We start from the raw sequence: 17,697 nt of genomic DNA, 5'->3' as shown, positions 1-17,697 counted from the left end.
TAAGGTCACGTATAGGCAGCCAGCGCATAGACTCAGGCTCAGAGAGTATGTGTTAGAAATCGACAGATTTAGTCCCAGTGCTGGGGAAACAAAAGTGGTAGATAATGGAGAACCTCATCTTTAGGACCCCCCCCCCCCCCCCCTCCCTAACCCTGACCCATGGTAAAAGTTAAAAGAGTCACAAAATCGGCTTAAGCCATTTCTATAGCATTTATTTGAAATGGAACAAATACATGCAGTGGCAAACGAACAAAAAGACGATCAGTGAGTCTGATTTCCTTTAGCGTAGGGATGGAAAATAAGGCTGATTAGTCACGTTGTGACGACTGTCGGTCATCCCAGTTCCTGCAATTGTTTTTTCTCACAGTCTTCTTGGGCGTCGTCGGTGTCTTCCATTTGCTCGTCACTTGATGGCGTCCTGTCCCCACCTGTCCTCTTCTTAGCACGTGGGCATTTGAGATTATATAAAGGGGATGAAAACGAGAAGAGATGGAGGGGAAACGATCGGGGAACAGAGAAAAGGAGGTGGTGCTGGTGGTCAGTGTTGGAAAAGTTCACTTTGTACGTGAGCTAGTTCAAAGTTCAGTTCACAAATTTAAAAATGAACTAGTTCAGTTAAACGTTCATAATTCAAACTTTGAACTAAGTTCACAGTTCCAAAAAATGAACTAGTTAATAGTTATTTTTTTCAATACGTTGCTGTGAGCTATTACTTTTTTCCGGTTTTTTGAACATTGAGCCCCCTTTGTCTAGGATGAAATAGAGCGGTTGAATCAAGTATCATAGCGAAATACAGTTTCTATCGTGTTTTATTAGCGCATTTTATAAATTCCATTGATTACTGTTGGAACTCATTGCTCGTTGGCTGGAAATGGAAAGAGGGGGTGTTCACGTTTGGTTGTAGTCTTTTCGCTCAGTTCTAGGCCTACTGTTGAGACGGAGAACCGAGCGAAAAGACTACAACCAAACGTAAACAGCCCCCCTTTCCGTTTCCGGCCGACAAGCAATGATTCTAGGAGGTAATCTAGTCCGCTGAGCTAAGAGCCAGCGGACATTCAAAATTCGTCTCAGCCTTTATACTACAGATACTCTAGGGTCTATAGCATATAACCGCGTTGTCTGATTACAGTTTAATTCATTTTTCACAATTTAACAGCTCTCGTTTTGAAGAATAATAAAACATTCGTTTCAATGGGAACCGCGACGGTCTATACTTTCAACATAAGGGTTACATATTTATAATTTGATATTCGTCCCAGCCTTTACACGACAGATACTATAGGGTCTATAGCATATAACCGTGTTTTCTGATAACAGTTTAATGTAACAGTAAGCTGGCAACACCACAACTGCAAATTAACCGCACGAAGATAACCATGGCAACCGGACAAACAACACAGCGTTCTGCGCGCGCATCCGCCGTGTTGATAAACAAATACCCCCCCTATTGAACGAAGTTAAACCGAGTGAGCGTGCCGTTCACAGACACCAGAATGAACGAGTTCACAGTAACGTTCATCAGGCAGTAATACATTACGCTCAGTTCACGTTCGCCCAAAATATGAACGAGTTCATGAACTATCGTTCAATGAACGCGTTCAGGCACAACACTGCTGGTGGTGATGGAGGTGGTGGGGATGGTGGAGGAGGTGAGCGATCAGTCCTGAATGTGATGCAGGGCCGATCTCTGGGCTGGGTAGTGGACAGGAGGAGGAACGGCCTCTTGCTCGTGAGCGTGGTCGTAGCCTCGCCACTGGCTGCCGTGTTGCTGCTGGTAGTAGCCCATCAGCCTTTTGGCGAACATGGGCTCCACCTGTCAACCAGAGCATATGTTGGAGCCACATAGGCAAATAAAGTATGAAGTTCGAACAGTCAGACTGAAATGATCCAAAAACAAAGATGATACGATTATTAAATGTAATACACTATATCCATTTTGACTTTGAGTTTTGGCCCATTCCGCACTACGTTTTTGGCATGAGCCAATAGTCGTCCACTTTGGCTATTATTTTTGGAATGCGGTCGGAGCGGGCAGGAGACCCCATGCAGTTTGAGTTTTCAGGTTTTCAGGGGTTACCTGTGCTGTGATCATCTTCCTGTGTCGCTGCTGGTCAGGGTACTCATCACCAAAGCATAGCACCACAGTGTGTCTGGGAGCCCGGCAGCCGTAGTGCGCGTAGTCTTGGAGCTCTGAGGAGAAATACTAACGATTAGTATTATATTATAACATTAGGATTAGTCTTCACCGTTTACTTCCTTCTTCGGTGAATCAGGTCGAACGTTGGGCGGAAAGAACACATGGAAAATAGAATACGACTTAAATTTTGGCAGCCTTTTACCATGCAGTAAACCACAGAAGGTGGGTGGGGACTAGACACACACTCACACGCCCGACGTAGGCACAAACACACACGCACACAACCAGGGATTCTGCTGTGAGTTTTGACATGTTTCCTACTCCCTCTAAGGCCTTCTCCGAATGAGAGGGACTTGCCCTGCAGCCTGCACCTCTCCTTCATTACCATGATCGTTATCAGCAAGAGTGCCATGACGCCATCACTGACGTCTGCGAAGTGTCAAAAGCCTTGTTAGGGTGATGGACAGCAGGAATGATTGTTTTGTTCTAATTAGGGCATTAAGGGTTATTAAGGGTTGTCAAGGTGCGCGTTAAGCATCAGAAAATTATGTTCTGTGAAATGCCTTGCAATCTCACGTTCTTTCGGGAAAATCGTTTTCCTTGAGTCTTTTTTCCAACTGGATGACCATTTACTTTTATTCTACTGTTACAGTTATCGCATGAAATTACGCCATCATTCAGACTGTGAGGAAGTATAAACTACACAAAACAGTGAGGGGGGCACGACACCCCTACAAGTCTTGCCGAAACAGAGTTCATTATCACAAAGTCAACATACATCTGAGTTTGATATGTACATTATGACATTTCCTTAAAAATTGATTTGGTAGCTGTGTAGTGGATACGTCTCTATGCCATATGTTATGGTTGTTTTACTTTGTTTGATTCTCTTGTCCATCACTTTCGATCTGACGCACCTGAATCCGGATGTCCATGGAGAAGTAAGAACACCACAAAGGTTGAAAAAAGCAGCACAACAATGGCTTCCCTTTCCAACCTGTGGGGCTTCTCATAAAAAGTGGAGTCAACTGATTTTTTTAACAGTTTTCTTTTGCTTTAAATACATATGGAATGTGATATGTTAAATGAAAGGCTTTTTGGGGAATGTTCTTCTTCTTTGATCTATAAAGCACTACAACTAGCCTGTGGTTTATTATACTGCAACAGGTAATACTACTCTTACCAGATGCATAGATATTAATATACACTGATTATTAGTTTTAGTCACTTTATTGTAATTCTTTTTTTTTTCTATAGTTGAATACTAATATTATCTAGAACACATGTATATTTGAATCATGATGTCATACATATTTCACATTAATTGTAAGGAACAATTATCTCAGTCTAGTGATAATCTGTGTTACTTTTGAACTGAAAATGTTGACGCCATTCCCTTGCACTGCAGGGGGAGTACATGTATGGTAGGCAAAGGTATCTGCAAGGATTCGATTCATGACAATGTATGAGTGCCGGTACGATAAGAACTGTGATGCTGTAAGTATTGCAATTTGATACTTTGGTAACACTTTAGAATAACTGCAACTTTAAAGCATTAATAAAGTAAGAAGTTTAGCAGTGAAGTCTGACTGAATTCAGTATTTATAAAGCAATCTTCCTAAATAAATTCTTGAACGATTCATTATCAGCCATACATTTTTTATATGCTAATTTGTCTGCTAAATGCCCTCAATGTATAGGTACTTGATGCAAATTGAGCATTGCCAAATCCACAATAGCGCCCTCTGTAGGACAAAAGCATAAATTAACAAACAAATCCCAATTAGGGATCACATTAATCATTGAGTCCCCGCTGGTCCCAACAGATGGGGGAGCCCGTACATACCGGAGAGGAACTGCTGCGTGTCCAGCAGCTTGCATGTGAACTCCTTCTCCAGCTTGTTGGGCTTGTCCTTGTTGGGGGCCAGCGGGCCCTCCCAGTACACGCGGCCCTGGCACAGCCGCTTGGCGTACAGGCCGTCGTGGCCCATCCACAGCACCACGCCCTTCTCCAGCACGTCGGGCAGCTTGTCGGCCCCCTGCCGCTGGGACTCGGGGAAGGGGAAGGGGAAGAGGACCACCTCGGGGCCACCGCCGCCGCCACCGCCGGGCGGGCGCTCCTCAGAGCAGGGGGAGGAGGAGGTGGAGGAGGAGGCGGAGGAGGAGGTGGAGGGGGAGGTCCGGGAGGAGGGGGTGGGGGGGTAAGAGGTGATCCGACAGCCCTCCGGGCTGGTTGTGACCACCTGCTTCACCAGGACCTCCCGGTAGTACAGGGAGATGTGCAGGCCGAGGTCTGGGACATGAGAGAGAGAGAGAGAGAGAGAGAGAGAGAGGTCATCAAAACGTAGGTCTACAGTAGCAATTCATCAAACTTGAGTTTTAAATTAATATTTTAGACTATCTAATCTGTTGCAAATTTCTTTCAATATTAAACATGGATAACAACATTGTTGTAAATGAGTGTTTAACCGTATGCATTTGTGTTATTACCAGATATGGCACTGCTGGGCTCCACTGTGGATAATGTGGTCAGAGACTCTGGAGAAAAGGTGTAGAAGGAACCACTGCATTGCACGCCTAGTAGGGACATATTAAATACAAAAAATATAGATTCATAGTAGCTTAGTTGACATGACTTAAATGAATATGCATACACACATTCAAACATGTCTCACTTCTACATTTATATAGGAAGAAATCTGTCCTGCGCTACCAAGAATAAACAACGAATGCAGATTATGTGTTCAATTCTGTTATATAAGTAATAGAAAATATTAATCTTCACTGGATATATGTGTAATTTTAATTAATTAATTTATGGATTTAGCATTAACATATTAACATATCAAGTAAATTAACATGCTACTGGCAATCATAAATATAATTCCGTCTTACATTAAGCTTTGGTGAAAGTCGAAAGCAATCAAGTACGTAAAAAAACATATACAACTGGACAGGAATCCCAAGCACCCGAGCACCACTTCTCTATGTGTGCGTTCCCCCGTGTCGCTGTACCGTTCTCCTGCAGGGCCCCGGACCAGGGCCGACAGCCCGCCGCTGTGGCGTAGTGGGGCTGGCTGTACTGCAGCTCAGTGTGGGGGCCATGGGGATGCGTGATGGGGGGCGGCACTGGGTGCAGCTCAGTCTGGGGGTACTCCCTCCAGTCCCTGCTGTCCTGGGACGACGCGTAGCCCGACACCTGGGTGTGTGTGTGTGTGTGTGTGTGTGTGTGTGTGTGTGTGGGGGGGGGGGTTATGGGTTACTTTGTTGTTCTGACCTTATAAGCGGATTCGATGATTTCTCGACTTGAGGTGAATTCTTTAATGGATTTCTGAATTATTTCCCTTGGTGAGAACTTGTACCTGGTTTGTTGAAGGAACATAGGTCGGGATGTAGCCATGGGAATTCATACGTGCTTGTGGCTCCTCCATGGTACCCAACTTGGCACCTGTAGTAAAACATCACAAAATGTTTACTGAGGGCCACACACATGAATAACACATGAGAATCGTATTTAAGAATTATAAAATGACAAACTGCATATATATATATATATATATATATGCGTGTGTATCTTAGTTATGTGCACCATGTGGGGCTTATTGCTATTTCCATCCATTCAGAGGGCGAGAAGAGTGTCAGTAAATGATTTGCCATGTGTCAGTGACACTTACTTAGCATGCCCAATCGTAAATCACTTATATTATTTTAGTCACGACTTTTTTAGAGAAGTTCAAAATACACCTTGATCATAAGATTACACGATCCGAAGAATAAATGCATTTATAAATACACATACATATAAATATATATACTTAACAGCTCTGTTGTCATACACGTCATTGTTGCGCGCTAAAGTCGAGGGGTAGAGGTTGTGTATTTGGTGTGGTGTGCACTCTGCACTTGTTAACCAAAGCTCTCTAAAAAAAGCTTACCCCGGTCTGTTTGGATGCTATTGGCTTCCTTTGGGCTTCCTGCCTCTAGAGACCGAGGCCAGCACACAGCGATGGCTGTACACACGCGTTATGGCGCTGCCGAAAGCCTAGAAACGACGTGCAACCCAAACTCTCCCTTCAGACATGCACCAGAGGGCATGGCGCCAGCAATGTGCTTGCATGGGGAAGGGGGGGGGGCGGGGGTTGGAGTGGTGCAGATGAGGGACAGGGGTGTAGGTGTGTTGGCCCATGAGGTCTCTACACAAGAGGCTGTTTGATGCAGAAAGTTGTTTTTTTTGTTTAGTAAAGTGTGCGTGTGTGTCTCTGCATGGGTGTTTTCACGTAAGTGTGTGAACGCCTTGGAAAGGTTTAACCATGACCACAGAGTTGCCCCGCTTTGTCACGCTGCAGTGTGTGGGTATGTGTGCATGTGAGTGTGTGAGTATGTGTGGAACTGCACGCAATCAGGGAAGTCTGCACATCTGTACAATTAATGTGTCCTCTCATGACGAAAGCCATCTGAATATTGCAAACACTTTATTGATGGGCTTGCCTCTTTTGACCCCCTCGGGTATGATTCTGTAGACTTTGTAGGGTTCGGAGATGTCCAGCTGGCTTCTGTCCACCAGCTCGTCAAAGTCGTTGCTTTTGTTCAGAGCACACCGTAGACGGGTTTTCCATGTGGGGGGGTCCGGTTTGTCCACACCTTCTTTGTATTTGCCCTTGAAAAGTGCCCAGGCCTGCAACCACAAAGGCATCACATCATCAATTCACATGGCTTGGGATTACTCTTCCTTTGATATACTCTTAATGTCTCAAGCATGGAAATATTTCTGTGCATGCGTTTACGTCGTAAGTATGTTTTGGTCTCATCTTGTCGGTATTCAATGACTGATATTAAGTTGACTTTATTTGTAGTGAACACATTCGCAGTATCCACATGTTGAGACACCCTCAAATGCACGAGTGATGGTAGTAGCCGTCTTCAAAGTAAAATAAATAATAAAACCACTAAAATCGTAAATACTTTTTAAAGGTGTAAAATGCACCAATTAAATTACGATTAGGTCTAGTAGTGCATGTAGTTACCTACCTATTCAGTAACTGCGGCTATTCCTGAAGTTAACGCTGAAGATGAACGCTGAAGTTCAGAATTATTTATTTGTCTTACCTTGAAAAGCGCAGCATCCTCATCTCTGTTGTAATCTTGTTTGCCCGCATGCTTCCACGGTATCCTGAAAATGGATTTCTCCTCATTCTCCCAAACCAAGCCCAGGTAGCTCTTGCTGTCAATCTGATCGATCAGCCACTGTCTAAGCTTCCCGTTGCCGCAACTGACAGACAGGTTGACGTCCTCCTCGAAATGCATCTCTGTTCAAACACCACGAGATTAGGCAAAGTAAGATGAAAGCATCAGAAGTTTTACATCAGTTTAACAGAAAATATTAAGGAACGGATTTGATGTCGAAAACAATCAAAAACCCTCAAGCATTTTCAACTTGGGTCTCAATCAAGTTCGCGACCAGGATGAGCTTCTTCTAGATCAGGCTAACGCATCTGATCAATGTCTGTGATGTCCTTTTCTTTAATGATGCCACTCCTCGTGCATTGTCTCCATTGGGGGAGGAGCTAAGAGAGTCCGACGTCCCTGATCAATGAGATGCAACCACTCTGCATTCACCACGCGGTGATCTCGTTTGAAGTGAACACTGGCGCCAGCAAAGCCTTGCAATGGGGAATCCCTAGCATGACACCTGTAGTGTAGGAAGCATACGTTATAGGTAGGCCTGAAACAGTAAAGCCAAGCACTGTAGTGTACTCTCAAGTAAATCATTCTGTCGTGTTTTACTATTGAGCGAGCTGGATGCAATTAAGATTGTGTGTCGTCTAACATAACAAGTGATTGACAGGTGAAGATGATGTAAAATCATGCAACTTTACTTTGTTGGTATCGCTGCCCTCTAGTGACCATTAACAGGCACGCATTATACACATGTCCAATAATATTTGCAACTGTTTAGTACGTTTTATTTATTTAAAGCTTTCAGTTTCAAAAACAAACAAGGAGGTACAAAATGCTTAACAATTTACCAAAAAGCAAGAGAGTGATAAAGTTGCTATTTTTTAATGCTGTCCTGAAAGAGGAAACCAGGAGAACAATTTGAAAACCGGTCCACAGATAATTCCTCTCAGTCTTACATACCATCGGCAACTACACTCACACTGATTTCACTTCACACAATAACACAAACTAGATAATATTTTGACAACATTAAAAAAAGACATGAATAAATTAGGGATATAACAGTAGGCCTACAATAAGGCATCACTTAAAAGACTCCAAAGCATTTTAACAGTCTCCCTTGATGTGGACTCATCCCACGGTGAGTCCATCGTCATCACAATCTAGTCAATAGATGAAACATCAGTCTTTAACACCGTCTGCACTTGTGCTTCCCAGGTCATGGCGTTCCAGTGCTAGCATCGGAGTAGCGCTCCGGTGTGGCTAGGACGGGGCTCTCCAGAGCCACGATCTGCTGGTCCCCGGGGCCTGGGGCCTTAACGGCCAGCAGGGCGCGTACGTCAGAGGAGTCATTAAAGGGGTTGTCTTTGTATTCCTCCAGCAGCCATATCCTGAACTACACCAACAAAGAAGGGGAAGGTTAGTGGTTTTAGTGTCTCCCTGAGAGGTTTGGTTCTCAAAACTTTGTTTTGCCGCGTCATGCATGAGAAACGTCACGATTAAAGACTAAACAACGACCAAAACACCACTACAACCAACAACATTCCCATTCTCCTATGCTTCCAAAATGGCGGTAGTCATCGCAATTTGACATCACAACGTATAGGCCCTGAAGCTCATCTACTCTCTGTCCAGTTGTTTCCTCCGGGGCTGTGCAGCCCTTTCCAGTTTGTATTTAGTCAGCCGAAGTTTGATTAATTCTCGGCCTCAATTGTCTATCACAGGATAAAAGCACTAAAAAGGATTTGGTTCAAACCCCATATCTCAAAAGTGATTCTAAAGTTCAACTAATTTCTGGCCTGTAGTCGAGTGTTGCCTGCCGAGCATTCCTTTAAAACCACGAGTCCCCTTACCTCTCCCGCCTGGGAGGCCTCGAACTCCTGGAGCTGCCTCTGGAAGCCCAGGTTGGGCCCAGCGCAGGGCCGTGCCGCCTTCACGGCCGCCAGCGCCTCCTGCCAGCCCATCCCAGTCACCGTCATGATGTAGGCCACCACCAGGGTGACGCTGCGGGACACGCCTGCCAGGCTGAACCGACCAATAGGAGACATGGGACCGGGTGAGGAGAAAGAAGAAGGAGGAGTCATGTGGATGAACACTCGCGCGTAAACTACATTACCCATGAGTCCATCTTGGTACGTCCAGGTGATTTGTAAGCCAACCACCGACAAGACTATACCTATGACCTATGACCCCCCCACCCCACATCACACAGCTGCTAACTTTATCTATCCGGTTATTGACATCTTTACCTTTCAAATAGTGTAGTTGTACAATCTTTAGCATGATGCAATCTGTAAATACTGATATTGTTTAAACATGGTGTGTTTGTGTGTGTACCCAAGTGTGTGTATCAACGTGTCTGTATGCACGTGTGCTTGTACTAGAATCCATGCTGCATACCACCGCAGAGTACATTACTGAACTTCTTTTGACCCCTGGGGCCAGGCATTTTGGAACTGCCATCAATGGGAACCAAGCGTTTATGTGCTGCTTTTGTGTCTCTCATCACCACATTCTCTTTGTTATTGCCGTGAGTACCACGCGTTATCAAGGAGGTCTGGGCTTCGACCAAAATGGTGTCACAGCCTGCAAAAGCACCTCAAACACGCATAGCTTTTCCTGGTAGAGCCTGGGCTGCAGCAGGCTTAGAGGAGCGCATTAAGCAAACCGTTGTCTGTCCGCTCCGCTAAGCCTTCTTGTCTTAAGAAGACATTTGATATATTATTGGGAAGTTCAAAAATAACCTTCTGCTTATCTTTAAGCCACCTCTGCCTCGAAAAGTCACACATGGCTTCACTTGTGTGCACTTGGCTGAACACACATTCGTACACTGTGTCATTCTCAGACTCACAATACCCATTAGGGTATTATCATGTTACCTCTCACACTTTTGAATTGGTGTATTTTTCTTGGATATTCTTGTAACCTGCATGCAGAGCCTTGATTCTGACTGGTGTGGGGCTGGCCGATATTTCAGCTCATGTGTTTTCATGAGAAAAAATTAAGTGGTTAAGCCTACATTTATGAGAAGCTAACCCTTGCGAGGCCTGCAATAGATTTGGGAAATGTATTCAGATCTATTGGTGAAGGGGTAACACTTTGTAACAAGGGAACACAAATGAACCATTATTCACCATTAGTCAGTCTATGTTATAATGCACAGTAATAAGCATTATAACGTAGTATTAGCATAGAGGCTATGGTAAGGGTTAGTGGGGTAGGGTCAAGTCCAACCCTATCAAAGTAAAAGAATACTGTAGTGACTATGAACAACATAAGTAAATAAAGTTAGTTTATGCTTATTACTAACTTAACAAATGTTAATTACTGGTTAATATACCTCTGTACATTAATGTGTACCTTTAATGAAAAGTGTTCCTTTGAAAGCGACAATAGATGAAACTAGTAAAACAATATTTTGTCAACCGTATCTGATTTAAAATATGTCATCATATTTTGATGCCATTGTCTATGCAAAACTATCGCTCAAGAGCAGGGCCAAAGGTCCCCGGTCGAGCAGGTGTAGATACGTCTTCCTGTTTACCACAGCCCGCCTCGACATGCTTCACAGGTTTACTCGAATGACAATAGTCGAGCACAGCTGGTCTCTGCAATACAGGAGACATCACAAAGTAGTGTGGGCGCTAGAATGAGATCCCCCCTCGTCCATTTAACGCAACACCACACAAGCAAAATGTCTGGTATCGATTGAATGGAACAGTCTTTTGGAAGGGGTGGCCTAGGCAGGGGGCTGTTATCGTTGGGGTGGTGAACTCTTGCTATCGCCCAGCCCTACCCTGGTGCGCAGATCCAACATGTGGCGGTGCGTCTCACCAGTGAACGAGACAGCCCTCCCCCTTCAGCCGCGACTCGTGCATGAACATGATGCTCTGTTTAAAATGCTGGGTTCTGCAGGGGACACAAACACAATCATGCTGTTTTAAAGGAGCACTTAGCACAACAATTATTTTGTTCTCCTTTGAAAAGAATGGAACTTCAAAGAGTAGAATGCAATAGAATAGATTGTGGAATCAATTCAGTTTGAATCTTTTCTGGGCAGTTGACATATGTAGAAAAGGTTTGTACACACGTTGCTTATCAAACCAGGAATCAGGGGATGTCTGTCTCTCGTTGGAGAGACCACTGACAAACAAGTGCTTCTACTCTCTGCAAATATGTTTTTTGCAGTGTGTGCGTGTGTGTTTGTGGGCATGTGTGTGTGCACACACTTTTGTGCATGCATGTGTGAATCTAAAAAGGGTGCTCATCTATGAATAGAACGTGTATTTGACCAATACAAACAGAATAAATTGTTGGGTTCTTCAACAGGTTTTCTGATCCCAATTAGCATGTATTCAAAGCCAGTGAAACGGTGAGTGTGTGTGAAAGCATATCATTTTCATGCACACTGAGAAGGAGATGAACCCCAGACTCCCACACAGTGCAGTATCAGATGGGTATCGGTGCATCTCACTGTTGTTCTCTACGGTCCCTAACGGTCCACGGTTGGCACTTACAGGTTTTGTGTAGGCAGGTCAGCTGCTGAAATGCAGAGATAGGTCATCTCCTGAGAACACAAAGTACATTTGTTTGTGGTAGTAAACCCGGCACACATTCGCACAGGCACATACGCACACACACGCACACACACACACACACACACACACACACACACACACACACACACACACACACACACACACACACACACACACACACACACACACACTTTACATAACAATTCATCATCATTGTGGCATGTATACTCTACAACAACAACACAGTAATAATAATACAGTAATAATGCAGTAGTAATACTACTTCATTAATACTTGAATTTTGAGCACTGAATAATGAACATTCAGTGTTGGACTGATGCAGACAATCGTAACATCGGCTATGATTTCATTTCACATATTTTTATCACTGGGCATATGTAAATCTGTCGTCATCTTTACCATGCACCGACTTTATAACAGATGATATGCCAACCGAATCAATAGAATAAACACACAAAGAAAAAGCCAGTACTGAAGCCAGAGTTTCCGCCTACTCTACTCTCAAACAACAAACCGTCCAGCCACACTGATAATCACACCAACTGGAGGGGAAGCCAGGATTCACACTCATACGTGCATGCCAGAACGCACGACTCAACCATCTCTCTGTATGTCTTTTGTATATCCTCATTGAGGAGAAAACAGTGCGACTGCTGTTCCAGAATTACCTGACAGACCAGTCCCCAGTGATAACACGTCACATGGTTGGTTTCTCACACACACAGAGACACATAGTGTTTGGACTCACGCAGCCCTGGTTTGCATTCTGATAAGCAAGGCAGCGCTTTGTACTGTATGAGTAAGCGAGCGTGATCAGTCTGAGGTGAGACAGTGAGAGATCAGTCTTACTGGTAAGATGGGTGCCGCACTGTCGTGTATGGACAGGATATGGGTGATGTTGTTGCGCGCCAACTGTTCCCTGTCTCTCGCATCTGGGACAAATTGGACAAAACAAAACACAAAACTTAACATGTGAAACAACCATGGGGGGAAATATAGGAGAGGGGATTATAAGAAAATATTAAACCACCTTTGAAATTTCCCAAATACAGATCGGGCAGGATCTGTGGAGAGATAATAATGCAGGGAGAAATTCAGTAACCTTGTTGGAATAGTAAGGGGTATATTTAGAAGACGCTTACAACAGCTGAGCGAGCTATAACAACTGATAGACGTCATACTGCAAAATAGCCAGTAGGGCGACCATTAGACACCTTAATAAAGTATCATGTACCCATTGCTCTGCTGCGGGTTTCAAACCAACATTACCTTTCAACACTTGTAAACTTTTAGAATAAACAGGCAACAACAATTATATCGCCTAAAAAGGCGCATCACATACGTGCACTACCAAAGTGTCACACATATTTCCATGGCTCTATGGACTAGTTCAGTTGGATTTGGCAACAAACCACCAATGGAGTGTGCGTTCACGTTTGGGACTTTAAACACCACGCCGCAGCTCACGTACCTTATTCAGACCATTACCCATCCTGCAAGACGTCGCTGGGAGAAAAGATGCTCACGCGAGTTTCCCCCTCTTTGCCACAGCAGCTATCCGAGCTCTGGACGGCTTCCCCGACGTCAGTGTCGGTGTCGGTGTTGCGTTTGCACCGAAACCAACCGGAGCACAGCAGGGAGCACAGCGGAGGGAGCTCGCGACGAGACGCTCCCGGTGTTCCTCCTCAGGGAGAATGGGATTTGTAGTTTGGTGTAATCAGAAGTCACAGGAGACAGGGGGGGCGTCGCCACCGGAGAATGTATCAGTATGTTGTGCGTTATCTGTGTTTTAGCGACGATGTGTTCAATTGACTGTATCAGTTGTATCTGCGCACGTGCACAAGCGCACGCATGCACACACACACATACACACATTCATACATGCCTAAATACATAGGCTACATGCATACCTACATTTATATATATATATATATATATATATATATATATATATATATATATATATATATATACACACACACACATACATACATACACGCATTACTACATACCACGGGTTGCTTAGCTATGGCTAAGAGAGGAATTGTAGATGGTGTTTATGGCGTACTTAATATAGAGAAAGCTCTTTGGTCATAAATAATAGACACATGACGTGATATTACTATAAATGTAGGCCTATCTCATCCAGGGATAAAATGTCAAGAATAACATCTCATCCACTCATAATTAATTAATTAAAACAACGTAGACAAGGCTATGGACGACGGTCGATATATGCACAAATGTCTGTTCTGTATGTCATTGCATGTAAATAGTCGTTTTTAATAGGCTTCTTCTTTAAGCCTTCTACGTGAGGTTATATACCCGGTAATCTAATTCTGGGTCTACAAACACGCTATGCCATAAAGTGGCATAACAAAAGGAACGGAACTTAACCGCAGTAGGCGCTGTAAGATATCGTCTGTTTTTGGCTTTCCTATTTTGCTTATATTCCGTTATGTTATGATACCCTTTTCCCTTCAGTGTATTTGGCGCCCTCCAGCGCCCTCCTACATGTTAATGAAAGCGCGATGTGTCCGAACTGTGTTGAACTTCATGTGCGCTCATCAGGCTTTTTGGATGCTGCCTGTTTGTCAAGTTGGTCCTTTCAAACAGGGGCCTCTTCTCCCTTCAACCCAGAAGAGACACCGAGGTGGGGGAGGTGGTCCAGGTTAAGCCCCGATACACTTTTTCACAAAAATTGGTCATACCACGTCAATTCGCCTTAATGCAATTGACGTGGGGGGGCTTCGGGGGGCTTTCCAGTCCGTCTGTGCACGCCCCCTCTGCAGCCAGAGGGGACGCCAATATGCCAATTCCCCGCACAATGTTATGGTACTTCATTATTTTCTTTGAACGATCGTGGCGTCCCACACCTTATTTCGCGCCCCACACAAATATGGCGCCCCGGGCGGCTGCCCGGTTCGTCCGTGCCTAAAACTGCCACTGCGCGCGCACACACACACACGCACACATAACACACATAAACGTACAGATAGACACACCACGACACTCGGTTGCAAAAAATTTAAAGTGTATGTATGTGTTTTTGGTTTCAATGGTTTTGGTTTTTGGATCCAATCTCATTCTCAATTGTCTAAACGTGTGCCTGAAATTTGTATTACATTTTACAGTTGGTGTCTATCAGCTATTAAGAACTTTGGTACGTGTTTGTTACTTGTTCCATAAGTACCATTGGTATTTCTTCATCAGATGCCAAACTTAGTCAGTTACAAAAATGTACAACTGAAAAGTTGAGCCAAACTTAATGGTCAACATTTTTATTTTATTATACATACATGGTCTACAGGGAATGTTACCTGAAACGTGTCAACTATCAATCGATTGTAGAGCGTAGTGTATTAAAGCTGACCTATTCAATTAGTGTCTGCTCTGCACTCACTCAGGTCCGGTGTGGTGCAATACTACAACATGACCAGCAGAAGGCGATCCGTCCCTTGCAACAGGTGGTTCCGGGGGAAACGAAGAGTTCATTCTGGCTCGTTTTCGGTCGAGGGTTTTAATATTACGCCAAAGGTGCTTGCACAAATATGTGTTTCATACTTGGACCGAAAAAAAATAATGGTCACACAAGGGCTTTGAGATAAATCCTTCAAATAAATTTGGATTTTCACTCTTAACCGACAAGGAACGCTGCAGCACAATGCATTTCAATGTTATGTGCAGTCATAAACTAATAACCATTTTAGCATGTGTTTGTGTCGCAGTATAGTCGTCTTGGTGGGTAAGGCTGATAGTGTGTGATCGATTGAGTTTAAAGAACCACTTCAGCCAATAATTATTGATTAATAAAGTCTATGGTCAGCTCTCTCCGCAGTTTTGCTTTTCATCTCAAGGGGTCAGCATTGCACTACGCAAAAACACAACTTTTTGGTGAACCTTGACGTATCACTTTTCTGAGCTGTGGTTAATTACCGATACTAGGGTCAGGTGATTTTGATAGTCTGGTGTTCCAAATCACCAAAATATTATTTTTGACCTACTCTTAATATAACCCAATTCTAGATACCGCACACGATTTTGACACAGGGTCACAAAAGAGTAGGTATTTTATGAGTCTTTCATCGAATCGAGAGAGCTCCCCTACTGAAATAATTCAAGGCCTCCCTCTGACTCAAATTTGAACCGAGTGAAGAAAGGAAACAACATATTTGAACCCCTGAGTTTGAACATGAATAGCCCTAATGAATAAAATGCAAGCCTTTTGAGTTCCTATTTTTACCAACAGAACATTTTCCTTGAACCCCCCTTAGAGCTGCATTCTTTCAAGTCACTTCACAACCAATTGTAATGGTCCTCCCCAGCCGTTGCACACTTAATCCATTTAAAACATTGAAGTGGACGCCAGGAGTCCTGAAAACGGGGAACGGTTGAGGAACAAGAAACAAACTGAAAATAAATCACTAGAGAGCGTAAACAGGAGGAGAGGCCGGAGAGAAGCGGTTATAAAACATCCATCATACGCATTCATGCAAAATGTGACTTTTACCAGTTTAGGAGGTCGGTGCACCGTCTACGCCCCGCAGCTCCAACTGTCCCTCGAAAGACCCCCCCCCCCCCCCACACACACACACACACACTGATGCTTCAGCCCAGTGGTTCTCAAATGGGGGTACGCGTACGGGTACTTTGGAGTACTGCAGGGGGTACTTAAAAAATGTTTAATTCAGAAATGGAGACAAGAGAAAATAGAGAAAATTGACAAGTGGTTGAAATGTCAATCTGAAATCATGAGAAAGGAGAATCCGTGAAAAAGAAAGCGCTTTCAGAAACAACAAAATGTTGTCCGTTTCAGAAAGAATATATTTGAATGGGATTCCCCTACGTGCTCCTCCCCTCGCGTTGAGCCGCTTTTGAGGGGAGAAATTAGCCAACAGTTCCGTGAAGCAGAGGCCCGTGTTTCTCACTCAATTGTGGGTATCTGCACCCTTTTAATGTTCATGTTTACACTGGCAAATGGAATGCGCATACATTATTTATCTTTATTAAAAACATAGATTTTGTTGCCGGTTAGGTGGTACTCGAAATATCAATAATATCTTTGCGGGGGTACACGAGTAGAAACAATTTGAGAACCGCTGTTTTAGCCTCTCTGCCTTTTGGATTGTGTGTATTCTCTGGTGTTTAATAGGATCTCCTTGCTTGGATCAACGTGCCAGAAATGCGGTTGTAATCATTTGACCGTGACCTAATATGACCAGCCCATCAAGAAGGGAATGTCCAGGTTATACTTCACAACTGAAGTATCAAATGAATGTCCAGAAGATGTTGTGCTTAATCCAATGTGGACATTGGCAAGTTATCCATGTATATGTTGGCTGGTCCAACCCCACTGGATACCTGCTAGTGGGATAATTGATATTACACTCAGTGGATTTGGACACACATTGTTATAGTTATTAGACTTATTGGTCCCTTGAGAATTAGAGACCCCCCCAGGCGATTTTCTCCTTGTTATTTTCTGCAACCGAAAGGTGAAAATGAAATTAGATTCTCAGCGGAGCAGTGGAAGTGTTATCATCACATGAATCACAGATGTTAATTATTTGACCCTCATTACACTTCTGATTTGTGCTTTATAGGTAATTTGTTATTATTCTTTCAAATATTGTTGCAGGTTTTTAAGTCATTATATCACCTTTTTTTTTCCCGGTACTGATCTCGTCTGGTATTGATCACTTGTCACACTCATGAGTAAAGAAATGAGTGATTTTTAATTGTGATACATTTTTTAGTAAGGGGAAATTGTATGAATCACTAACCTACCCCTGAATAAGAAATGCATACATCCGTTTTGTATCT

The 17,697-nt window shown here is 43.7% G+C and overlaps 2 protein-coding genes across 2 annotated transcripts; both read right to left on the bottom strand.

Annotated features, from left to right (window-relative positions):
* Positions 1 to 221: 221 nt before the first annotated feature.
* On the bottom strand, positions 222 to 7,666 carry irf4a (interferon regulatory factor 4a). Its single transcript, XM_079751367.1, has 8 exons — positions 7,244 to 7,666; positions 6,626 to 6,812; positions 5,500 to 5,585; positions 5,153 to 5,336; positions 4,628 to 4,714; positions 3,984 to 4,430; positions 2,078 to 2,190; positions 222 to 1,813 (listed from the first exon to the last, which is right to left on the bottom strand). The coding sequence occupies exons 1-8, from the start codon at positions 7,439 to 7,441 to the stop codon at positions 1,658 to 1,660; spliced, it is 1,458 nt and encodes a 485-aa protein (XP_079607493.1). The 5' UTR covers positions 7,442 to 7,666; the 3' UTR covers positions 222 to 1,657.
* A 407-nt stretch (positions 7,667 to 8,073) lies between these two features.
* dusp22b (dual specificity phosphatase 22b) lies at positions 8,074 to 13,599 on the bottom strand. Its single transcript, XM_079751474.1, has 7 exons — positions 13,346 to 13,599; positions 12,905 to 12,938; positions 12,724 to 12,806; positions 11,833 to 11,882; positions 11,150 to 11,224; positions 9,169 to 9,340; positions 8,074 to 8,711 (listed from the first exon to the last, which is right to left on the bottom strand). Exons 1-7 carry the CDS (start codon positions 13,364 to 13,366, stop codon positions 8,535 to 8,537), a joined length of 612 nt encoding a protein of 203 aa, XP_079607600.1. The 5' UTR covers positions 13,367 to 13,599; the 3' UTR covers positions 8,074 to 8,534.
* Positions 13,600 to 17,697: the final 4,098 nt, after the last annotated feature.

The sequence above is a fragment of the Pollachius pollachius genome (assembly GCF_949987615.1).
Source record: "Pollachius pollachius genome assembly, chromosome: 14".
Taxonomy (NCBI): domain Eukaryota; kingdom Metazoa; phylum Chordata; class Actinopteri; order Gadiformes; family Gadidae; genus Pollachius; species Pollachius pollachius.
The sequence above is the reverse complement of the archived record's forward strand: the minus strand, read 5'-3'. Positions and strand labels throughout refer to the sequence as shown.